The sequence below is a fragment of the Chionomys nivalis genome, chromosome 6 (genome assembly GCF_950005125.1).
Source record: "Chionomys nivalis chromosome 6, mChiNiv1.1, whole genome shotgun sequence".
NCBI lineage: Eukaryota > Metazoa > Chordata > Mammalia > Rodentia > Cricetidae > Chionomys > Chionomys nivalis.
Window position 1 is genome coordinate 12,480,385 of NC_080091.1, and position 26,000 is coordinate 12,506,384.

Genomic DNA, 26,000 nt, shown 5'->3' on the forward strand with positions numbered 1-26,000 from the left:
CAAGGAATGATTTCCATTTCTGATTATTACTTGTAATTTAATAAATATTAAAGTTAATTCTGAATCATCTGCAATAAATACAGTAGTTTCAATATGTAAAACAACTTTTTCTGCACATTGAAAGTCAGTAACTATCTTAAGTGGTTCTGGAAAATCTAATAATGCCACGAGAATAGCATATAATTCTAAGTTTTAAACAGAATCGCAAGGGATTTGAGTCGCTTTAATTCCTGATTTAAAAATGTGCCTTTCCTGATTGGTTGGCCTCAGTATAGGCTGTAGGGACTCAGGAAATTGATGTTCCCTGTACCACTTGAGCTAATTCGTTCTCTTTATAAACAGAAGACTCTTGCTTTTGGAATATTTGTTGCTAATCTCTCCCAAAAATTTTTGCAATATCTTTGCCAATGTTCATTTTCTGTCCATAATGAGGAGATTTCAGCGTTAGTAAAAGGTACCACAATTTCCACTGGGTCTATTTCTGCTAATTGATGAAGTCTTAATTTTCCTTTCAGAATCAATTTGGAAACTTTTTCTACATAGGTCTTTAAGTTTTTACTTTGTTTTTTTGGTAAAAATATTCATTCTAAGATATTAGCTCCTCTTCTAGAATTCCAGTAGGAGAATGCATAGAAGGTAAAATAACCAGAAGAAAATGAAGGTCTGGATCCAAACAATACACATGTGCATCCTGTAAATACTTTTAAACTAAAACTAGTTATTTCTCAGTCTCAGCAGATACATCTTTTGGACTATTTAAGTTTTATTACGTTGTAATGTTTGAAATAAATTACTTAGTTCTTGAGTTGTCATTCCAATTGTGAGTGATAGCCAGTTAATATCTCCAAGCAATATTTGAAAATCATTATTATTTTATAATTGATCTTTCCTGATTTGTACTTTCTGTGGTTGATTTTTTTGTAAACCTAGTGTTTATCCTAGGTAAGTAATAGACTCTCCCTTTGAAATGTTTTTTAGGAGCAGTTTGTAATCCCCAACAAGGCAAATTTTTCTGTAATTCCTTAAACATTTTTCTAATGTATTTACATCTGAATCAGCTTGCAAGATATCATCCATATAATGGTAAATTATAGATTGAGAAACCTGATTATTTCCAATGGCTTTTGTACAAAATATTGACACAAGGGGGAACTGTTTAACCTTCCTTGTGGAAGGATTTTCCACAGATATCTTTTAATAGGCTGGGAATTATTTTAAGTAGGCTCTATTAAGGCAGAATTTTTCCTAACCTGTTCTTTTTAATTATTTTTTTTTCATTTGTTTTACATACTGACCATTTCCCCCTCCCCTCTCTCCTCCTACTTTCCTTCTATCCTCCCACCTACTCTTCCTCCATCTCCATTCAGAAAGGGGCAGACCTCCAATGGGAGTCAATACAGCAGGCCACATCAAGTTGAGGCAGGACCAAGCTCTCCCTCCTGCATCAAGGTTGGGTGAGGCAACCTATGGGGAATGGGTTCCCAAAAGTCAGCTCAAGTGTCAGGGGCAGATCCTGATCCCATTATTAGGAGCTCCACAAACAGACCCAGGTTTCACAACTGTCAGACACATGCAGAAGGCCTAGGTCAGTCAGTCCCATGGAGGCTCCCTCACTGTTAGTTCAGAGTCAATGAGTTCCCTGGAGCTCACTCTGTGAGTTCTCCTGTCATGACCACACACTAATAGGGGGAGACTTCAACACTCTGCTCTCACCACTGGACAGGTCAGTCAGACAAAAAAACTAACAGAGAAATAAGGGAATTAACAGACTCAAATGGACTTAAGAGACATCTATAGAATATTCATCCAAACAGAAAAGAATATACCTTCTTCTCAGCACTTCATGGAACCTTCTCAAAAATTGACCACATACTCAGTAACAACAAAAAACAAACCTTAACAGACCAAAAAAAATTGGCATAACCCCATGTATCTTATCAGATCACCATGGCTATAAACTAGTATTTAACTGCAACACTAATTACAGAAAGCTTACAAACACATGGAAATTAAACAATGCTCACTTGAATCACCAATGGCTCAAGGGAGAAATTAAGGGAGAAATTAAAGATTTCCTAAAATCCAATGAAAATGACCACACAACATACCCAAATTTATGGGGCACAATGAAAGCAGTGGTAAGAGGAAAGTTCATGGCACTTAATGCCCACATAAAGAAGCTGGAAAAATCCCATATTAGTAAATTAATAGAACATTTGAAAACTTCAGAACAAAAAGAAACAAACTCACCAGGAGAACTAGATGGCAGGAAATAATCAGATTGAGAGCTGAAATCAACAAAATAGAAACAAAGAAAGCAATACAAAGAATTAATGAGACAAAGAGTTGGTTCTTCCAGAAAATCAACAAAATAGACAAACCTTTATCCAAACTAACTAAAAGGCAGAGCAAGAACATCCAAATTAACAAAATCAGAAATGAAAAGGGGGATATAACAATAGACAAGGAGGAAATCCAGAGAGTCATGAGGTCATATTTCAAAAACATATACTCCAGAAAATAGGAAAACTTAAAGGAAATGAACAACTTTCTGGATAAATATCAAGAACATAACTTCCCAAAATTAAATCAAGACCAGGTAAGCAAATATAACAGACCTATAACTGCTAAAGAAATAGAAACAGTCATCAAAAGTTTCCCAACCCAAAAAAAGCCCAGGACCAGATGGTTTCAATTTAGAATTCTACAAGACTTTTTAAAAAAACTTAATACCAATACTCCTCAAAATTGTTACACACACTAAAAATAGAAGGAACTATTGCCAAACTCTTTTTATGAAGCTACAATTACCCTGATATTCAAACCACACAAAGATGTTACTAAGGAAGAGAATTACAGACCAATCTCACTCATGAATATTGATGCCAAAATACTTAGTAAAATACTGGCAAAAAGAACACATCAGAACCATCATCCACCATGATGAAGTTTGCTTCATCCCAGAGATGTAGGGATGGTTCAACATCTGAAAATTTGTCAACATAATCCACTATATAAACAAACTGGAAAAAAATAACCACATGATCATCTCATCAAATGCCAAAGAAAAGCTTTTGACAAAATACAACATCCCTTCGTGATAAAGGTCTTGAAGAGAGCAGGGATACAAGGAACATACTAAATATAATAAAGGCAATATAGAGTAAGCCAAGGGCCATCCTAAATGGAGAGAAACTCATAGCGATCCCACTGAAATCAGGAACAAGACAAGGTTGCCCACTCTCCATATCTATTCAGTATAGTTCTTGAGGTCCTAACTTCTACAAGTCATAAACATTTTCAGTAATGTAGCAGGATACCAGATTAACTCAAAAAAATCAGTAGCCCTCCTTTACACAGATGATAAAAGAAAGGGCCAAGGTTTCTCTTAGCCTGTCTTTTTATAGGTGAATTGAGTCCATTGATATTAAGAGATATTAATGACCAGTGCTTGTTAATTCCTGTTATTTTTCAGTAGTAGTGCTTGTGTGTTTCCCTTCTTTGGGTTTTGCTGGTGGAGGGTTATCTGTTCCCTGTGTTTTTGTGTGTGCAGTTTGCTTCCTTGGGTTGGGGTTTTCTGTCTAGTGCTTTCTGTAGGGCTGGGTTTGTGGATACATATTGTTTAAATCTGTTTTTGTCATGGAATATCTTGTTTTCTCCATTGATGGTGATAGAAAGTTTTGCTGGGTATCATAGTCTTGGCTTGCATCCATGGTCTCTTAATGTCTGTAGCACATTAGCCTTTCTGACTTTCAATGGAAATTGAGAATTTGGGTGTAATTTTGATAGGTCTATCTTTATATGCTACTTGACCTTTTTCTTTTGCAGCTCTTAATATTCTTTCTTTATTCTGCATGTTTTGCATTTTGATTATTATATGGCAAGCGGATGTTTTTTGATCCAGTTTATTTGGTGTTATGTAAGCATCTTGTACCCTCATAGGGATATCCTTCTTTAGGTTGGAAAAGTTTTCTTCTATGATTTTGTTGAATATATTTTCTGTGCCTTTGAGCCGGAGTTCTTCTTCTTCTACCCCTATTATTTTTAGGTTTGGTCTTTTCATGGTGTCCCAGATTTCCTGGGTGTATTTGTTGGATTTAATGTTTTCTTTGATCAATGAGTTTATTTCCTGTACAGTATCTTCAACACCTGAGATTCTTTCTTCTATTTCTTCTATTCTGTTGGTTATACTTGTCTCTGTAGTTCCTATTCATCTACTCAGATTTTCCACATCCAGAATTCCCTCAGTTTGTGTTTTCTTTATTGCCTCTATTTCAGTGTTCCAGTCTTGAACTGTTTCCTTCACCTGTTTGTTTGTTTTTTTATTTGGTTTTCTTGGGTTTGTTTGTGGGATTTATTAATTGCTTCCAATTTTTTGTTTGTCTTTTCCCCCATTTCTTTAAGGGAATTTTTCATTTCCTCTTTAAAGGTCCCCATAATTTGTAGTAGGAGCTGTGGACTGTGTTCCTGCCGCCCCAGCTCCTGATCGCCTAGCTAGCTTATGCCCCGAAATAATGACACACAAACTGTATTCTTTTAAACACTGCTTGGCCCATTATATCTAGCCTCTTCTCGGCTAACTCTTGCATCTGGACTAGCCCATTTCTAATAATGTGTGTAGCACCAGTCTTACTGGGAAAGATTCAGCATGTCTGACCTGGTGGCTTGCTTCATCGCGTCTGCCCTGGTGATGAGCTGCATGGCGTCTGTCTCTGAGAGGAGCTGCCCTGCATCTGAGCTCACTTCCTCTTCCTCCCAGCATTCTGTTCTATTTACTCCACCCACCTATGTTCTAACCTATGAGGGCCAAGTAGTTTCTTTTTTAATTAACCAATGACCTTCCTCCATCAATAATTTTCATAAAGTTACATTTAAAGTCACTCTTTTCTGCTTCTTCTGGGTTAGGATGATCAATTATTCCTGTTGTGTGACCACTGGATTCTGGTGTTACCATGTTGATTTTTAGATTGTCTAATGAATTCTTGCATTGGCGCCTACCCATCTCTTCCCTCAAATGAGTCTTCCAGTGTCTTTGCATCTTGGTCCAATCCCTGCAGTGGCTGTCTGAGTGTTTGGGAGTTTTTTTTTTTTTTGGTCTGCTATACTGTCAATGTTTGTGTTGCAAGAAACATTTCAGTTCTCTCTAAGCCTGTTCTCTTGTCTTTTCTCCTGGTTTGCTCTCTTGGTCCTCTCTTCTTGGTCCCCTCAGTGTTGTAGCAAGCTCTTGGTCCCCTCAGTATTATAGCAAGTTCTTGGTCCCCTCAGTATTGGGGCAAGCTGTGTTTCATAGTTCCACCAAGGTTGAAGAAGGATAGGTGAGTTGGGGCAGGAGGGGGCTAGTAGTTTGTAGGGTCTGGTGGATGGGGTTGGATAATGCAGGAGCCTACCCACAGGAAACTCTCCTGCTGGCTGACTAGAAAAGCTCAGGGGGTTAGAGGAGGGGCCCAGGGTTTTGTCCCACTTTGGAGGTCCTAGAGAGTGGGGTGTCCTACTGGATGGTTGTCACTCACCTCTTAAGTCCCCTCAGTATTGGAGCAAACTGTGTTTCTGATTTATATTTCCTTTATTGCCCCATTTCAGTTTTTAAGTCTTAAACTGTTTGCTTCATCTGTTTGATTGTTTTTCTATGGTGTTTCTTTGCTTTCTTTAAGAGATTTATTGGTTTCTTCTAATTTTTTGTTTACCTTTTCCTCCATTTTTTAAAGGGAGTTTTTCATTTTCTCTTTAAGGGTCTCTATCATCTTCATAAAGTTATATTTAAGTTCATTTTCTTCTGATTTTTCTGGGTTAGGATGTTCAGGTCTTCCTGTTTTATGACCACTGGGTTCTGGTGTTGCCATGTTGTTTTTTAGGGTGCTGAATGTATTTCTGCAATGGCATCTACACATCTCTTCCTCCAACTGGTGTTGGAAGTGTCTTTGTCCCTTGGTTCAATCCTCACAGGTGGTGTCTGTGTCTCAGGGTTCCTCTCTTGGATTGATCATTGCAATTGCTGTCTGTGTCTTAGGTAGCTGCTCTTGGTCTTTTCTGTGCAGTTGCTCTCTGTGTCCCAGGGAGCTGCTGAGGTCTCCATGGATGGGTGGGATTTGGGGCAAAGTAGGACTTGTAGATTATAGGATCTGATTGATGAGTGTGTGTTGGAGCCATGCAGATGACTTGCCTACTGGCCAGCTAGTGAAGCTGAGGTGGGTGCGGGAGCAGCCCAGGGTTTTATCCAGTGCCTAGGGCCTAGAGACTGGACTGACCACTTAGGGAGCTGGCCACTCACCTCTTGGTCCGCTCCGTGCAGACACAGTCTGTGCCTTAGAGAGCTGTCAAGGTCACTGTGGATGGGTGGGTTTGGGGGCAGAATGGTACTTGTAGCTTACAGGGTCTGATTGATGCAGGAGTGGAGCAGCCTACCTGCAGGAGGCTTTCCTGTTGCCTGATTAGTGGTGCTGAGGCAGGTGAGGGAGTGGCCCTGGGTTTTGCCTCAGGGCCTAGAGCCTGGGATATCCAGCTTGGGAGCTGGGCACTCACCTTTAGGTCTGCCATATGCATTTGCAGTCTGTACATCAGAGGTCCTCTGAGGTCACTGGGCAAGCGTGGGCTTGTGGGTGGAGTAGGACTTGTAGCTCACAGGGTCTGTTCTATGTGGGGTTAGAGCTATTTACCTGCAGGAAGCTTGACTCCTGGAAGGCTAGTGAAGCTGAGGCAGGTTGGGGAGGGGCCCGGGTTTTGCCCCAGGGCCTAGGGCCTAGAGACTGGACTGACTAGTTGGGGAGTTGTTCTCTCACCTCTTGATCCACTCTGTGCCTATCAAATTTCTTTATCAATAAAAAAATCAGGAGTCAGATATGGGAACCTGAATGATCAGAGCAGCAGTGGAAAAGCCACCAGTGACCTCCCATCTCTTCAATTCCTCCATCGGAAAGGACTGAGATCCTAACTCCTGCCTTACCACTTCCTGTCTCTATCTTTTCTTAGTCCTATAAACTCTATGGTTATTTTTGTCAAGTAGTGACTAGCTCCACCCTCTGATTCAAAGCAAGCTTTATTGTCAGAATGTGATCAAAATACTACACAACAGAGGGGCTCTTCCCTACAACAGAGGTACCAAGACCCATGCAGGGGACTGTGGGCTGAGGACTTGCAGTGGGATGATAATAACATTCCCTTTTAGATTCTGTGGGAGTCATGTTTTTGTTTTTGGATAAGCCACTTAGCCTATCTGAGTGGAACCCAGCTCCCATGTAAAGCAGCAAGAAGAAAAAAAACTAACACACAGTTAACATGACAAGATACATTTATAAGTACTAATATGATTTATTGTGATTCTATAGAAATGGCCATAAAAAGCAGCCACAGGCTGAAGAGATGGCTGAGTCTGATGAGTGCTTGCTTTGAGACATGAAGATCTGAGTTCATTCCCTAGCACCCATGTCAAAAGTCAGGGGTGGTGACACAGGCTTGGAATTCCTTCCGTGGTGGGAGACAGAGACAATGTACCCCCAGGACTCACTGGTAATCTAGGCTCGTCCAGTCGGTGAGCTCCAGGCTGATGAAAGTTCCTGTGGATGATATTCCTTATGAGAGAGCAAAGGCTGTCCTCTGGTCTCTATGTGCCTGTGTGAACATGTGTACCTGCACATACAGTGTATACACACATGTACACGTGCACACAAAACAAGACAGTTCTTATGTTCCTTCTTTTAGTGATTAGCAAGCTGAGGTATTTATGTCTTCTCAAAAGTTTTTATACCTGGGATCTGGCAAAATTGTGGACAATTTTCTTTCTTTTTATTTATTTATTAAAGATTTCTGAGCCAGGCGGTGGTGGCACACGCCTTTAATCCCAGCACTCGGGAGGCAGAGACATGCGGATCTCTGTGAGTTTGAGGCCAGCCTGGTCTACAAGAGATAGTTCCAGGGCAGGAACCAAAAGCTACAGAGAAACCCTGTCTCAAAAAATAAAAAAAAAAAAGATTTCTGCCTCCTCCCCGCCACTGCCTTCCATTTCCCTCCCCGTCCCCCAATCAAGTTCCCCTCCCTCATCAGCCCGAAGAGCAGTCAGGGTTCCCTGTGTGGGCAATTTTCTTAACAGTGTATGACAACACTGTGTAGAGGACCCTGACTGGCAATATCTTTAACACACAGAAGGCACCAGGAATTTTACAACTACACATTAATGAATAGTATGACTGTTAGTTTCATTCTAAGCTGAAATGTTTCAGATATCAGCATCTTGGGTAGTGCTCAAACCCAGAGGAAGAAACTGCTTCAGACATTTTGAGTGATGAAGGAGATATAGGAGCTTCATGATTCCCTCCCCTCACAGCTCAGTTCAAAGGGCCCAAAGATTGCTAGGGTCACATATGCTACGTTTCTAGGCAATGGTGGGGCTAAAGAGTTAGGGTGTGGAGTCTGGCCACAGCTTGCCTATACCTACAGATGGTTGGTAGCTTCCTCTTTTTCTACATTCTCAAATGTCCATATTCCTTGGAGAATCAATACTACATCCAGGATTTCTACAGCAAGCAATTATGGGAATTGTAGTTTGTGGATGTTCTCTCCAGTATGGAAGGCCAACATTCATTGGGGATGGGGAGTGAGTACTCAGAGATGCTATTGAATTTTTCAGAGTTTCCGGAATGACATTCAGATTATTTTGACTCTAGGGGACAGAAGCCCTGGGACTCTCCTCCCAGTTCAGGTCTGAATAAGGTGCTCTCTTCTTTCTTTCTGGGGTTGAGGATGAATTTCAGTTCTACTGTGAGGCCAACAATGATTTTCCTTCCTGCTAGATGGAATTCTCCCTGTATGTCATCAGCCACGTGGGTACAGTCATCTCCTTGGTGTGCCTCGCCTTGGCCATAGCCACCTTCCTGCTATGCCGTGCTGTTCAGAACCAGAACACCTACATGCACCTGCACCTTTGTGTGTGTCTCTTCCTGGCCAAGTTTCTCTTCCTCACGGGTGTAGACAAGACAGACAACCAGGTTAGTGACCTTTGGACTGTGTTCTAATGCAGCTGCACCATCTTCCCATGTTCCTCTCCTCATCACTATCTAGTTCCCTCCCCAGGGCCACTGGTTTTCTTTCTGTTGATGTGATAAATACCCAAAAGCAACTTCAGCAGGACAGGGTTTATTCCAGCCTATACTTTGATGTCACAGTTCACTGTTTAGGGAATCAAAGAGAGGAAGCAGAGGCCGTGGAGGAAAGCTGCTTGCTGCCTTGTTTCTCCTGGTGTACCCAGTCTGCTTTCTTATACAACCTAGGGTCACCATCCCAGTGATAGTATTGCCCACAATGATTTCCCATCTCAATCCTCTCACTGTTGCCTATAGGTCAGTCTTATCAAAGTTCCATCACTCCAGTTGAATTTCATTTGTGTCAAGTTGACAGGAAGCTAACCACCATAGTCAGTTTCTCACTGGGTTGACTTCTAGTGACAGTTGTCAGTTTAAAATCAGCTCCTTGATCATGCTATGAATTATTTTGTTTCTTCCTATTGTTCTATTTTTCTTTCTTCTTGTATGTGTCATATGCATGCGTGCATGCGTGTTTGCATGTGTGTGAACACAAGAGTGTGCATGTGAACTTGGTGTAATGACTCAACTTCAATCACTCTTCCACATTTCTTATTGAGGTGAAGTCTCTCAACCAATCCAGAGTTGGACAATGTGAATCATCTCACTAGCAGGCTTCCTTCCAGAGCTGGAATTGCAGGTGTGCCAGTATGCCCACTTAGCGCTTATACAGACTCTGGAGATCTGAACTCTGGCTCAGCCCTTACACTCATGTAGCAAGTACTTTAGAAACTCACTACCCCTACTTCAAAATATTGTGCATTATATATTATTTGCCTGGGTGTGTACTTGAATGTGTGCACACATGCACCTGTCATGGAATACATAGAACATCTTGTAGGAGTTGGTTCTCTCCTTCCATGTGATCAATATTGGGAGCAAGTGCATTGATCAACTGAGCCATCTTTTCGGCCTGACCTTGCTTTTTTGAGACAGGGTCTCTCATTGGTCTGGAACTAAGCAAGTAGGCTCAGCTGGCTAGTTGTGATCCCCAGGCAGCCCCTGTCTCTGCTCCCTACTAGGTGACCACAGGTGTGCAGCCTGGCTTGTATCAGGGTGCTGGGAATGGATTTTCTCACCCGTGGTGCATGGATTGGGGGAAATACTTTACTGGCTGATGACAAACAAAATCAGGTTCCACACGGGTCCAGTTGAAGAACAAATGTGCATAGTGCTTCCAGAGCACAGGAGTCTGAGGGACCAACAAACAGCTGCATCACTGCATATGTCCCACACCATCATGGATGATGTCTTCATGGAAGCTGCATCATAGAGCCCCTCCCTCCCTTAACTTCTTCCCTTTGCTTATGTACACTAAGTTCTAGGGTGACTTTCAGCTGAGGGAAACCTGGAGTAAGTAGCACCTGGAGTCCCAGGTGGCTTTCCTCTCTTCCCCTTTTATTAGCTCCATCACCATAGACATTTCTCTTTTTGTTGCCATGGCTACCTGGCTTGGGTATTCACTATTCCATCATGGTGAAGGAGTGACTACATTATGCTCAGAAAAAACAGGCTGGGTTGTTTGAGGAACCCCAGTTGAGGCCATCCCGCACTTGTTCTTGTCCCTCAACCTTCTGCCCGTGTTGGAGGATCCTGATATGCAGACTTCTCCCCTGCAGACGGCCTGTGCCATCATTGCGGGATTCCTGCACTATCTTTTCCTTGCCTGCTTCTTCTGGATGCTGGTGGAGGCAGTGATGCTCTTCCTGATGGTGAGAAACCTGAAGGTGGTCAATTATTTCAGCTCTCGAAACATCAAGATGCTGCACCTCTGTGCCTTTGGCTATGGGCTTCCAGGCCTGGTTGTCGTGATCTCTGCCAGCGTACAGCCACAGGGCTATGGGATGCATAATATGTGAGTGTCATTTTCTTCTTTTTGAAGATCTTGCTCCAGGCTTTGTGATGATGGCTGTACTAGCTACCTTAATGGTTTCCATGGCAAAAGTACCCAAAATAATAATGAAATCAAGGTATAATTGTTTTACTTAAGAGCATTTGAAGGGGAACAGTCTATCATGGCAGAGAAATCAGGGCAGGAACTCAAGGTAGGAACCTGGAGTCAGGGACTATGGAGACATGATGCTCTCTGGCATGCTTATAGCCATGCTCATTGAGCTGCATTTTACAGCACAGGGCCACCTGCCTAGGCATAGTGCTGCTCACAGTGGGCTAGGACCTCCTGTATTGATTAGCATTGGAAAATAACACACAAGTATAGTCACAGGCCAATCTAATGGTGGCAATCCCTCAATTGGGATTCCCTTTTCCCAGGTGACTCTAGTTTGTACTGAGTTAACGAATGTTAACTGGCATAACATTCAAACCACAATGCAGCCACTAAGAACAGTCACTCTAGCAGTGATGTTACCAGTTGACCAGATGGAAACCCTTCACTCTACCCAGAAGGATAATGTGTATAGACAAGGAGAAACTTTCCAGGGTGGAAGGTGTGGGCCCTTGGGTGTTCAAGGCTGATGTAGATACCTTATAGCTCTAAGCCTCAGGAGCTAGGCATCTACAGGTCCAGGGTATAAAAGTCAGAGATTTGAGGCTCAAAGTACTCAGGTTGGAGGCATTATAGTTTCATTTCTCTTGTTCTGATAAACTACTTTGACAAAAGGCAATGCCATAGAGAATAGGATTTATTTTAGCTTGTAGTTCCAGGAGATAGTCCATCATTATGGGGAAGCTAAAAAGCAACATCAAACAGCTGGTCACATGACATCCACAGTGAAGAACAGATGAATAAACGCACGCATGCTCACTTGCTTGTTCTCACATTTCTCCAGTTACACAGTTTAGGATCCCCAGAATATTGAATGGTTCTCCTCACAGTGGTATGGGTCTTTCCACATCAATTAAATTACTTCCAATTGACCATGCTGATCTCCATCTTCCCAATGAGGACACCTCAACTTTCATGTCATTTTTGGGTACACCAATGAGTTTAATTGGGGTTACTTATAGAGTATGGGTGAGGGATTATTTCCAGGAGTGTGACCAACTTGCCAGAAGCTGCACCACTGAAGAAAGTGTCTCTGTCTCTCTCTCTCCCAGCAACTAATAGCTGCCTATAGATCCACAGGAGAGGTAGGGCCTGTGGTGTACTAAGTTAGCTGTGTTCACATGGGGGCGTATGCTTGGCTGGTAGTCTGTTTCTCAAGGAAGCTGGGGTTCCCAGGAAGTGTGTAATAGCTGTCAGTCATATAGTCAACTCAACATGGACACCAATATTTAAACTTATTAAAATATCAAAACGAACCCTTGTAATTGGGCCTTATTTTGAATACTAAATGCTGGCTTAATAGCATTTTACACTACTCTAACAATGCTCAACTCTTGCTGAGCCATAGGAAGGAGTAGGTCCTCTAGTTTTGTTGGTATCAGGGCCACCAAATTGTTCACTACAGAGAGGACTCACAACTGTGTAAGTTTAACTTCCCAGGAAGAGATTATCTAGTTGGGCTATTTTTACTGTTTTCCTAAATGCATAAATAAAACCTGCTCAGAATGCACAGTGCTACTTGTATGCTTGCTTTCAGGACTAGCCATTTAATATTGGATAACCAATTGGTGTGCTCTTCCCTGGAGACTACGTCTCCCGCATTTAGCCTTCCTTAGTTGACAGCAGTTCTTTGTGTAGGGGTGAGGTCTGGCGGAATTTCCCCCATAGGAAGCCTATGAACTACAACTACGATGCCAGGCAGGATAACCCTACATGTGCAACAGTGGTCTCCACACCTTGGTAGTAACCAACAGTTCTCCAAGACCTGTTCTGGACTTAGGACCTGCCCAACAAGAGAGAAATCATACCTGGTACTAGAACCTTTGTCAGTTTCCTAAAGGCTAGTGAAGTCTCCGATATTGAAGAATAACCAGTACTTTACTAAATCGGCATAATTTCTAACCATATTCTAAATATTTTTCCTTTTGTACAGAGATAAATATAGTCCTTACCCCTCCTCAAGGAAACCTAAAAACTTACAATAGACAGAACCTTTATAGAAAACCACAACCAATCAAAATGCAGAGTGTGGGGCCCAGTTCCAACTGAAACACCTAAGGCTCAGGGAACATTGAAGAGGAGGGGGTGGAAAGCTGATAAGACCCTAGTATATTTCTTAGTCAGAAGTGGTGGGTAATCAGCTCTCACTGGAGGAAATGTTGGAGGTGGGGTTTGAGTAACAAAGTGTACTAGTGGAGCGCCGCATGGAGGAAGAAAGTTCTGTGAAAGTTATGAACCAGTCGTCAGCCTGAACTCCATTCTAGGTGAAGGTCTCAGGAGTATTTGCCCATGGTGGATCTTGGCTCATTTGACACTGGTGTGCCCCACCCCACCAGCAGTGCTTCCATATGCATCTCACCCTGCAGTGTTCTGCAGAAGGCACAATTGCCAGGTTGGTGTGGTGAGACAAATGCTCATGCCTCCTGTGTTTTGCTCTACAGCTGTTGGCTGAATAGAGAGACTGGGTTCATCTGGAGTTTCCTGGGGCCAGTCTGCATGATCATCACGGTAAGGAAAACTGTGTTCAAGGACATTTTGGGAACAAGGAAAGCCAAAGTTAGGAACTGTCATCACACTGCAAAGTCTACTACTCTCAACACTCATATGATTCTTGGTTCTTGAGATTTCGCCCAGGTGGGTGTGATTTCTCTGTCTGTCACTTTTCAGTCATGCTCAGGTACAGAAACATCTAGAAGGAGCAACAACCCTTCTTATTCATGCTTTGTGTTTTAGGGGAGAAATAGATCCATCAGTCTCTTCTAGGTCTAGATGCTGAATGGAAGACAAGGTAAAAAGAATTTAACTGCACTTATGATATACAAGCAGGAAGATATCTGTCAGTCTGATGTCAGCCTGGTCTACATAACAGATTAAGTTTTATACCAGCTAGGGATACATTGCAAAATAGAAAGACACTGCACCCAAAAGAAAAATAAGGAAGATAAGGAATAAAGTGACGAACAATGGTCATGATTAGAAAAACTGAGATGAGAAATTTTAAGAAAAAAGCAGAAACCTAGTGATATTTGCAGATCCTGAGTACTGTTTTGGCTCCCTTACTGTTGCTGCAGTAAAATGTGCACAAAAAGTTATCAAGGAGAAAAGGGTTTATTTCAGTCTTCAGGTCTATTCTGGCTGGGCTTATGACAATTTGACACATGCTAGAGTCACCTAAAAGGAGGGAGCCTCCATCGAGAAAATGCCTCCATATGATCCTGCTGTAGAATATTTTCTTAATTAGTGATTGATAGGGAAGGCCCACCCCATTGTGGATAGGGTCTTTCCTGGACTGATGGTCCTGAGTTCTATAAGAAAGAAGACTGAGCAAGACGGAGGAGCAAGCCAGTAAGCAGCACCCCCATGGCCTCTGCATCAGCTGCTGCTTCCAGGTTGCTGTGTTGTTTGAGTTCCTGCCCTGACTTCCTTCAAAGATGAACAGGGATGTGGAAGTATAAGTCAAATAAACCCTTTCCTCTGCTACTTGCTTCCTGGCCATGGTGTTTCCTTTCAGCAATAGGAACTTTAAGACAAGGCCATAGTCCATCATTGAAGGAAGCCAGGGTGGGAATGCAAGGAGGCACTTGAAATAGAAGCCTGAAAAGCATTGCCATTTGCTGGTCCAGGCGTGGACTCCTGCTTAGCTTGCTCTAACATGTCAGGACCATCTGCTGTCAGAATGGTACCTCCCACCCTGGCATGGGCCCTCCAACAGAAAATAGCAATCAAGACAGTGACGCTCAGACATAGCCACAGGCCAGTCCGACCCAGGCAGCTCCTCAGCTGGCACTCTCTCCTGCGGTGACTGTAGACTGTGTTACACTGGCTGTCAAAGTCAAATGTGGCAAACATTATCTCTGCTACTTGCCTTCCATTAAGCCTCTGCTTCTTATGAAGTTGTGTTTCTGCTGTCACCCCTGGTCCTTTTTCCTCGAGTCATTGATATCTGATTCCAGATCACAGAAAGACTGTCCATGATTCTGGATTGGCAGAATTAATGTAGTAAAATGGCTGGGTTTTCTTATCAAAAGTAATCTACATATTCAGTGAAATTTCCATAAAAATACTTCACAGATCTATAAAAACCACCCAATAATTTACACAGAACTATAAAAGATCAGAAATAACCAAATAAGTCATCAGGAGATGATGACTGGAGTTGTCACAATACTTGACCTCAGATTATAGTGCAGTTGAGGCTGGAGAGATGGCTGCTCTTCCAGAGGTCCCAGGTTCAATTCCCAGAACCCACATGGCAGCTCACATCTGTCTGTAACTTTAGTTTCAGGGCTCTGACACCCTCACATTGACATTCATGCAGGTAAAATAATAATGAACAAGAAACAAAACTAAATCAAATTATATTGCAGGGCCACAGCAACAAAGGCAGGCAGATACTGCCAAACAGCAGATCACACATACACACCCACATAAACAGGTGTGTTTGCATATATGTATATTACAACAACTAACAAAAGAGGCCATGAATTTGAAAGCGAGCAAGGAGGGACTGAAGGGAGGAAAGAGAAGGAGAAAATGATTATGATTATAGTGGACTCCCCCCAATACACTATTACCAAAGAAACTTAAGGGAGAAAGGACCTATTTGGCTCTCAGTTCCAAGTTACAGACAATCTTTGTGAAAAATCAAGACCACAGGAAGTCAAACAACTAGTCACATCACACCCACAGTCGAGACCAATGAGCAATGAGCTCATGCATACTGTGCTCAGTTCAGTTTCTCCACTCTCATATATACACAAGCCTCTGCCTAGGGAATAGTGCCACCCACAGTGGCCGAGTCTTCCCTCTAGTCAAGATACTTCCCACATGTATACTTAGAGATGACCCTTAAACAGTCTCTTACAGGTGTTCCTGGAGGCTTGCCTCCTAGGTGTTGACAATTAATAGTAACCATCAAACCACTTTGAGGAGGCTTGGGAAATACATTTGAAGAGAATCAACCAACTCTCGGGTGTCATAATCTATAACACCAACCTTGGCTTCAATTCTAATTTAATAGATGGTGGAAATAAAAAAACAACAACATGGGAACAGCAAAGACAATTTGTTGCAAGGTTGTTTTATTGTAATACAGGAGGTATATATAACTGTCACAGTGTGGTCTCAGGAGCAGGGAGGGACCAGTTTCACTGCATAAGAAGTGTGTTTTGGATGCTGTAGCATGGGGAAGCAGCAGGTCAACTAAGTACAAGTGGGGTGTCTGATGTGGTCAGTCGGGAGTGATGATGGCTTTCTGCTGCTCATCCTAAATTGGAAGCAGAGGCATCAGTTGGGAAGTCATCTGTAACTGATTCAGTCCTGGTTATTTGGATCTGACAAATCCAGGATCGAAGTCTGGCATCCTGGATGGGTGACTGGAGGCCAGATTTCTATGTCAGATTGGTTATGATCGGTCTGTGTGTCTGGTCTACCTACCCTCTGCTTGACCTTGCAGATCAATTCTGTTCTCCTCACCTGGACCCTGTGGGTGCTAAGGCAGAAGCTCTGCAGCGTCAGCTCAGAAGTCTCAAAACTCAAGGACACCAGGTGCAACCTCTTTCTGACTTTTCCCCTTTTGTCTTCCTTCTTCTGAAAGAGCCCCACCAGTCACTTTTCTGTATATATCGTGTGCCTATGCAGGTACATGCATGCTATGACACACATGTAGGGGTCAGAGGACATCTTGCTGTTTTTTTCCATCTTGTGTGAGATAGAGTTGCTTGTAGTTCATCACTGTGTATGCTGGGACATCTGGCTCAATCCTCCTGTCTGTTCCTCCCTTCTCAACACAGGGTAATGGGATTACAGATTACACATTTTGCACTTGACTTCACGTGTGTCCTCAGGATTTGAACTTAGGTCCTCACATTTGTGCACCAAGCAGCAATTTACCCATTGAGCCACCTGCTGGACTGTGATCACCTTTTGTATATTCATGGTATTCAAGTGATGGGGCTTGTACAGAATAGCAGAGTCCAGATGTCAAACTGCCTATTCAATCGATGCCATTTATGATTTGTGTGACATTGCATTGGTTACATGACCTTCACAGAGCTCAGTTTCTTCATCTGTAGGGAAAGAATAGTGATATGTTTTCCTTTAGGTTGGTAATAAGCATTGCCACAATTTCTGGGAACACCAAACCTTCTATAGATTGTCAATACATTCAGTGTGAGCACATGCACATGAAAACATGGACATACACGCACAATGCATACACATAAAACATGGATATATATATATATATATATATATATATATATATATAATGCACACAAGCATACATGCTCATACAGATACACATGAAAATATGGGCATTGTATTAGGGTTTTAATTGCTGTGTAGAGACACCATGACCACAGTAACTCTTATAAAGGAAAACATTTAATTGAGGTGGCATGTTAAGAGGTTTCTCTCCCGCCTGGTCCTCTAGCTGCTTAGTTCCAAAGAAACACCAAAGGTCTACATTAATAATAAACTGGTTGGCCTATTAGCTCAAGATTCTTACTAACTCTTACATCTTAAATTAACCCATAATTCTTATCTGTGTTAGCCATGTGGTTTGGTACCTTTATATCAGTGAGACCTTCTCATCTTGCTTCCTCTGCATTTAGGTGATGACTGTAGACCGAGCCTTTCCTCTTCCCAGAACTCTCCTGCCAATACTTCCTGCCTGGCAACTGGCCAATCAGCATTTTACTAAATCAGTATAAGTGACAAAACTTTACAGAATACAAGACCATTGTCCCACAGTAGTGGTGGCTTACAGTTTCAGAGGTTTAGTTCATTATCATCATGGTGGGGAGCATGGAGGTGTGCAGGCAGAAATGGCACTGGAGAAGGAGCTACTACATATTAATCCCGCAGGCAACAGGAAGTAGACTGTGACACTGGAAGTAGCTTGAGCATAGGAGGACTGAAAGCCCACCCCCACATTGACACAGTTCCTCCAAGAAGGCTATACCAACTCTAACAAATTCACACCTCCCAGTACTGCCACAACCATTGTAGGCTATTTTCTTTCAAACCAACACAGATATGCACACACATGTACACCAACATGGATGTATGCATACATACATGCACACACATTCTTACAAACATGAACTCATACATGCATACATACTTACAAATGCACACATGAATACAGACAAACATGGACATATGCACAAATATAAACATGGATATATGCACATATACATGCAAATAATATAAACATGCACACACACACTCCCACACCCAAATATACATATACATGCATGCACAATATGCACACACTCTCATGAGCACACATGTACAAACCCATACATTCAAATGTAAATACGCAATGCACATTCACACATGCATTTTCAGTCACACACAAGCACATACAAGCATACAAAATGCACATCCACCCACATACATGCACACATGCATTCACATGCACATGTACACACACCACACACATATGTATACACAGAGATACACACACACCACACAGAAATGTGATAAAACGCTAATATTTTAAAATCTCTATTTTGAGACAGATTCTCCCATAGGACCAGCAGGTCTGAAATCCATGATTCTTGGGTGCTAGGGTTACAGGGAGTCATATGATCTGGCCTGGAATCTCTTTCTCTGGCTAGGGAGACAGTGTGAGCCGCTGAGTCATGTGGAAAGTGTGAGGTACAGAGAAGGTGAGTGCCTCACAAATGTCTGAGAACTAGTGAATGAAGCAGGTGGCCACGCACTCTCCTCTTTTCCTTCACACTGTTGTCACCATCGTACTATCTTACAAAACAGCTTTGACTTTACTTGTTCTCTGTTTCTCTCTTCCCCCATCTGTCTCTCCTAATCTAGCCTTGATATCTAAATAAATTCATGTAATAAATGGCATTTACCTAGATTTTTATTTATTATGAAGTTCATAGGATTTGTCCATATTTGTCAGCTATCAGTGCCTCATTCCTTTTTTATGGCAGCTTTGAATGGCCATGCCCCATTTTCTTTATTCTACAGTATGACCATTAACCATAAATGCCATGTCTGATATACCTTATATTTACCTATAATTATTATATTCATTTATATGTTGAGGAATATTTGGCTATTGTCTTCCTCGGGAGGGGGAAAAGAGAATAAGTACTTTGCATGTACAGTGTTTCTTTTATTATATGTGTACGTTTCATTTTTAAGATAATAAAAGGATCTGGAACTTCATAGTAGTGATGTCACAGGACGTGTGAGTATACTCAAGTCACAGAATCACAGTTTGTGTTCTCAAAATGGTGAATTTTGCCTGAATGAAAGAAGGAACTCTTAGTATTTTATAACCATGGGTTTAGCTTTCATATAATGATGTCTAAGGGTCTGGACAATGGGCTCTTATAGCCATTCACCGCCAAACTAAAATCTATTCAATACACACACCCACAATTTTTGAATCCATGTGTATCTTTGGACAACAGCATTTTAGTTGCCCATAGGACTTGATTTTTTTATCCTGTGTCATCAAATTTCACTCTGTCTGCATCCCCAGCATGGTGCTGAGCCAGCTGATATCATCCTCAGACAGTGCTAGGTGTTTCCATGGAAACCATACCGGCTCTCAGGACAATTCCTTCTGTACACATTACCTTCCAGGCTGCTTACCTTCAAGGCCGTTGCCCAGATCTTCATCTTGGGCTGTTCCTGGGTGCTGGGCATTTTCCAGATTGAGTCGATGGCAAGCACCATGGCGTACCTGTTCACCATTATCAACAGTCTGCAGGGGGCCTTCATCTTCCTCATTCATTGTCTGCTCAACCGCCAGGTATGGGGCTGCCCATTTCCACCTTCCTCTCTGCATAGAACCATCCACTTCCTATGTCTGAAGCAGACCCACTTTCTTATATAGAATTCTGTGTTGTGTATGCATGTGTGTTGTATGTATTTGTGTGTATGTGTACGTAACTGTGTGTTGTACATGTGTATTCATACATGTGCTCTTGTTTTCCTGGAGACTAGAGACTGACATTTGGTGCTTTCTCCATCATGTCCCCCTCACATCTGGTACTTTATTTAAATTCATATGGACATGTGTGTGATCTCCTCTTGGAGAAGTTTGACCAAAAGAAAGCCAAACTGAATTCTCTGTCTTACTGCCTGTGCTTCCTGTCTGTCTTCAGTCTGTGGTCTATGGTCTGTCTGACCTACATGTGCTATATGTTGGATCTGTCTGTATTGCCTGTGTGTGTTGTCTATCTGTTGTGCCTCTGTCTAGCAAAGGGATCACTCTGTGTTTATTGGACAGCACACACACACATACATACACACACACACACACACACACACACAAAACATAGCATGGAAAAGGTCAAGTAATTACTCATAGAAGTCTTTCACAGAGTTTTACAAGGGGAGTAATTACTTTACTGACCACAGCTGACCTAGGAGAGCACTCAGAACTGCAGATCTTATCAATCTGTATCTATGTGTTTTTTCCCACATTTAGGGGATATTTGTTTTTCTTCAGATTGTATTCAACCTGTTTGCTGTTCTCAGCAAATGATCACCACAACACACACACACAACACAACACCACACACACACACACACACACTATTCTAGGAAAAGGGGAGAACACATAATTTATGATTAAAGCTCTGTCTTTGGCTTAGATTTTAAAAACTGATAACATGGGCAATCCAAGGCTCTGTAAGGTTAGGCACATTGTCCTCTTAAAGGCAGCATAGAATTAGGCAGGCTTGGCAATGGTAGGAGAGAAGGTTGAGCACACAGTCTTAGATGATTTCAAGGTAAATTATTAACCTAGTTGGAAGGTTTGGGAAAAGTTCAAGGTCTCCTAAGGCAGAGGGTATTTACAGAAGAATGTTTTGTCACACCTATGAGCATGAGTGTAGTGCCTGCAGCAGCCAGAGGAGGACACTGGATCACTTAGAGATGGAGTTGTGGGTGTTTGTGAGCCTCCTGTCATAGGTGTTTACAACCAAACCCGGGCCTTCTGCAAGAACAAGGCACACTCTTAACCACTGCATCTTCTCTCTAGCTCTTCTAGCTTGTCCTTTGAGACAAGGTCTCTTACTGAACCTGGAGCATCAGTTGAGCTAGGCTTGTCAGTCAAGGCCTAGCAAGCATCCTTCTGTCTCTGCCTCCATGTTGATTCCACTCTGAATTTTCTCTATTTTTGACAATTTCATACAAGCACACAATAAACTAGGTTCATATCCACTCCAATTCTTCCCCCAGATTCTTACATATTCTTCTGAACATGTTTCTCAACCAACTTCATGCTTCATGACTTGAAAAACCCTACTAGGTCTAGTTAGTGTTTCCATATATGCATGGGTGTGGGGACATCCACTGGAGCACATCCCCAGAGAAGGAAAATTTTCTCTGTCTCAGAAATGATCAACTAGCAATCATTTCTCAGTAAGGGGAGGGGCCTGTAGGTCTTTTTCCCAATCCATGCTATGATGTGGCCGGCTTGATCTAGTACAGGCACTGGCAGTTGCTGTGAGTCCATGAGTGTGATAGCCTTGTCATTTCTGGAAGACTGCATTCACAGCACCCTCCTCCAGCTCTTACATTCTTTTTACCTTATCTTCCATGTTGTTCCCTGCCCTTGGTGTGTTGGGTGATGTTGTGTCCTGTTTAGGGCTGAGCACCATACTCAGCTTTTTTTATGTCGGTGCTGGAGATCCAAACCCAAGATATCATGTTGTGCAGCAAACTTACTGACTGGTCCAATCCCAGCCTTATTTACCTTACTTTGTTGTGTCTCCCTCTCAGGTACGAGATGAATATAGGAAAGTCATCAGCAGGAAGACTGAATCCAGCTCCCATTCCCAGACTTCAGGGATCTTACTGACATCTATGCAACCCATTTCCAAGATGGTGAGGGAATGACTATGTGTTTCCCACTGATGTTGACTGGAAGGGGCACATTTGCTCAGCAAACTCAACAGTGTCAGTACTGCTGGCTGCTAAGTGTGCTCATGCACAACTGATGGATGGGGATATTAGAGCAGGATGCCTAGGTTTACACCCACCTCTATGACTTATTAACTGTGCAAACTAAACGAGGTTAGATCTATTGGTGCAAAGACAACATACATGTTAAGGATTTTATCCTAGCCAATGACCTATGAGGCTATCAAGGAGATGTTCTTACTGGTTTAATAGGATGTAATAATTTACATTCTCAAGTTCTGTGGCCAGTCTTGCTGCCAAGTAACAGATAAGTGGATTAGTCAAGGAAGGTGTCTCGGTTACTTTTTTCTTGTTGCTGGAACAAAATACGTGACAGAAGCAGCTCAAGGGGGTGTTTATTCTGTCACAGTTCAAGAGTACAGTGCATTATGGAAAATAAATCATAGTAGCAGAACCATAGGCAACTGGTCACACGGTATCTGAGTTAGGAAGGAAAGAAATGAACTGTAGTGTTTGGCTCACATTCTCACGTTTCTCCTCCAGCCCATGGAATGGGTCCACCACATGTAGAGTGGGCCTTCCAGTCTCAGTTAATGCAATCTGGATGGTGCATCTCAGGCACAGACAGAGATTTGTCTCCTAAGTGATTCTAGAATCTGTCATGTTGACAGTCAATGTTAACCATCACAGACGGTATGCACACAGTGGAGTTTTATTCTGCCACCCAAAGGAAATGGGGTAATTTTTTCTGAAACATGGTTAGATTTGGTATCATTCTGTTAAGTGAAATAATCCAGAAACAGAAGTACAAATAATCACACGCTGTCTGTCATACATGGAATTCAGGTTAATAAGTGACACAAAATTAAAACTATAACCATTTGGGAGGAAACAATGATCAGTGGGAGTGGAGACTGGTGAAGAACAGGGAATAGGCATGTTGTGATCAAAGTACATGATATGTGTGAATGAAACCATGACAGAGAAACACATTGTTCTGTTCAATACACTAATAAGGACAGAGCGAATACACGCTTACCCATATATGCACACACACACACTATTTGCTGTATTAAGTGGATTTTTACCTTAACTTCACACTGTGACTTCACTATTCACTTAGTGCATATTGAATGCTGTGCCATATGGGTCTGTCATAGCTTCACTTTCTGTGGCTGTGACAGAAGACCTTGAAGAAAGCAACTCAGTGGAGAAAGAGTTCATTTTATCTCACTTCTAGATAATAGTTCATCTTTAGGGATGCCATGGCAGTTGGCTCTTGAAATAGGTCACATTATATTCACAGTCAGGAGCCGACAGCCATGAACTAAAGCATGTATGCAAGTGCTCAGCATACTCTGTCCACCCTTACAGTTTAGAAACACCTTTCCATGGATCGGTACCACTGATGGTAGGTGGCTATTTCCACATCAGTTAATATAGTCAAGGCATATCCATAGGCCAACCTGATCTGAAAATACCACACTGAGCCTCTCTTTCAGGTGACTCTGGATTGTGTCAAGCTGATGGATAAAATTAGCCATGACAACTTTCCTATTGCTTGGTAGTGTACCACTGATAAATTGCCTATGCTCTAGTAAATCACCAACCCACCATCCTAAAGATACTCACACAAATAACTAGTTAAACTCAAGGAATCACAAAGAAGGAAAAGCATGAACAAAATTTCAGTGTTTATGCTTGTAGTCTGCTTCTATTGATCTCTGTGTACATGTGAGACTGATGCCCCTGCAGACAAGATATTAAGGATAATTGTTGGGTCAATATGTTTGATTGATGAAGAGGTAATTCTCTTTTGTGTTTTTCAGGGTTAACATCATTTCTTGCCTTTAAATATACAATGGAGCGACATTCTGAGAAGATTTCAGGAGCCTATTTTTAATCGCTCTCTGGCTTATGGAAATTCAAGTGGAGGAACTTTCTTGTTAATTCAAAGCATGGTTGGATGGGACCAAATGACAAGGGCTTCATGCAGCAAGGAGAAACATGAGTTACTGCCCCAAATTAGTTTGCCTTCGTGCTCTACAGCTGTGAAGCTCCACATGTTTTGAAAAGAGCACGTCCCACTTCAGTGGCACAAATACTACCATTTTCCCGTCTCCTATGTCCTTTGTTGTGGGGCTTCAGGCATTTTCATCTAACATATGTCGTGTATTGGACATAGAGTAGCTCTCAATAAATGATTTGTTGTCTTTCTGAGAGACTTACCTATCTGTTATTTTCCCTTTGTCAGTTTCATAGATATATGCATTGATCATATCCACCCTAATCCTCAACCTTCTCTGGGCAAACCCAATGTGTTCCCTCTTACCTGCACATCTTATTTCTTGTATCACAATGAGTCCAGCTAGTGCTTCTGCCTGCTAGGATGTGGATGGTCATGTTGATATTGTGGCTGATCACGTGCAGTAAGCACAGCTGCTGTGAATTCTTAAGTACACTAGCCATGCCCTGCCCAGAAGACACTGGTTCACATCTCTTCTTCCCATCCTCCACCACAAACATTCTTTCTATCTCCTCTTCCATGATGTTCCCTGACTTATGGGTTTCATATAATTCTCTTACTTAGGGTCAAGCATTAAATAGTCATTTCTCTCAGAACTTGGACAAGTTAAGAGTCTCTACGTCTTCCTGATTTAAAGAAAAGATCAGTAAAACCATAATGGAACTATCATCTTTGGTTAAGAGGTTTTTAGAAAAGGTTGCATGTGACAGCTTGCCAATACCATCTTAAATGACCAAAAATCAAAGCATCCTCTTTAAGATCAGGGAAACTAAGCATGTACATTCTTTCCACTCTTCAATGTTATGCTTTAAGTCTTAGAGCTCTAAGACAAGGGGAGATAAAGGAAGTTGGGGAAAGATGTCAAGTGTCATACATATACACATGACAGGAGTCTGTACACAAGAGACTCTTAAATCCACCCCAAATCTCTTAAAGCTGATATTCAGCAAAGTAGAAGGACATAAAATCAACACATATAAATGAGCAGCATTCCTATAACCCAGTTACAAACACACTAGACAAAATTTCAGAGGAATATTGAAAAGCAAAACATTTATTTGAGAAAAGAAGCACTATGGGTGCTGTAGAGTGTCAGGCAGCAGCATATTGGGGGCTCTAAGGAGAATTTGGGAGATTCTTGATAGGAGTCAGGTGAAGGCAGAGGTTCTACAGTGTGTGGCTGAAGACTGACTGCTGTACCCATAGAATGTGCTTGCAGCCAGGCCACCTCTGGGTCAGCTATGCAGGTTAGAAGACAAGAATATAGAAAATCAACTAATGTTAGTTCTAGGAACCAAATCGTGTTGTTTTGGGAATTGTCATTGTTCAACAAAAATGAATGAGCTTTACAAAATGGTGAGACTGTGACCATTTATAACTCCAGAAACTTTTTCATGATTTGAGCAGAATTCGTCAATAATGTCTGTCAAGTGTTGAAGGTGTGAAAGAGGTGAAAATTCAAATGAGGTTATCAATTTTAAATTAAAACCCATAGAAACCAAATAACCACATGAATGAAGAGGCCTACTCCTATCCATGCTGTGTTACCGCTCTCAACAGAAAGGTATCCTGGTAGTCAGAAGCCAAAGAATGCCTATAGCTCAGAGAGAACTGTATCCTAGCAGCCAGAAGCCAAGGAAAACCTCTAAGTGTTATGTCTCTAAAGGGAAATGTATCCTGGCAGTTGGAGGCCAAGGGATACCTACAGCTCTGAAAGGAAAGGCATCCCCACAGAAGTCTTACAGCTCTGTTCCAGAGTGGGGGGACCGTCTCCCCAGCAAAGTGTTAAAGTCCTTGTTCCCGGAAAGGTTTCCCTGATGCCAGTCTAACAACCTGGTTCCTGCATGAGTGGTTTCTCGAGCAGGGTGGTCACAGTTCTGTTCTTTGCTCTGGAGAGATGTTTGCTCTAGCAGGGGAGGGTTTCCCAGCCGGATTATCATAGCTCTGCTCCACTCTGCTCAGCTTCCTTGGAGTGTAAAAATTCTGC

At 42.1% G+C, this 26,000-nt stretch overlaps 1 protein-coding gene across 1 annotated transcript in view; it reads left to right on the forward strand.

The window, feature by feature from the left end:
* Adgre1 (adhesion G protein-coupled receptor E1) overlaps positions 1-24,162 on the forward strand; it is an 81,540-nt gene extending 57,378 nt beyond the window's left edge. The window contains exons 15-21 of the mRNA XM_057771717.1: positions 8,784-8,978; positions 10,691-10,926; positions 13,518-13,584; positions 16,532-16,623; positions 19,699-19,867; positions 21,847-21,951; positions 23,817-24,162. Coding sequence (XP_057627700.1) covers positions 8,784-8,978; positions 10,691-10,926; positions 13,518-13,584; positions 16,532-16,623; positions 19,699-19,867; positions 21,847-21,951; positions 23,817-23,822 — 870 coding nt within the window. The 3' untranslated portion in view covers positions 23,823-24,162. The remainder of the gene's footprint in view (positions 1-8,783; positions 8,979-10,690; positions 10,927-13,517; positions 13,585-16,531; positions 16,624-19,698; positions 19,868-21,846; positions 21,952-23,816) is intronic.
* The last annotated feature ends 1,838 nt before the right edge of the window (positions 24,163-26,000 follow it).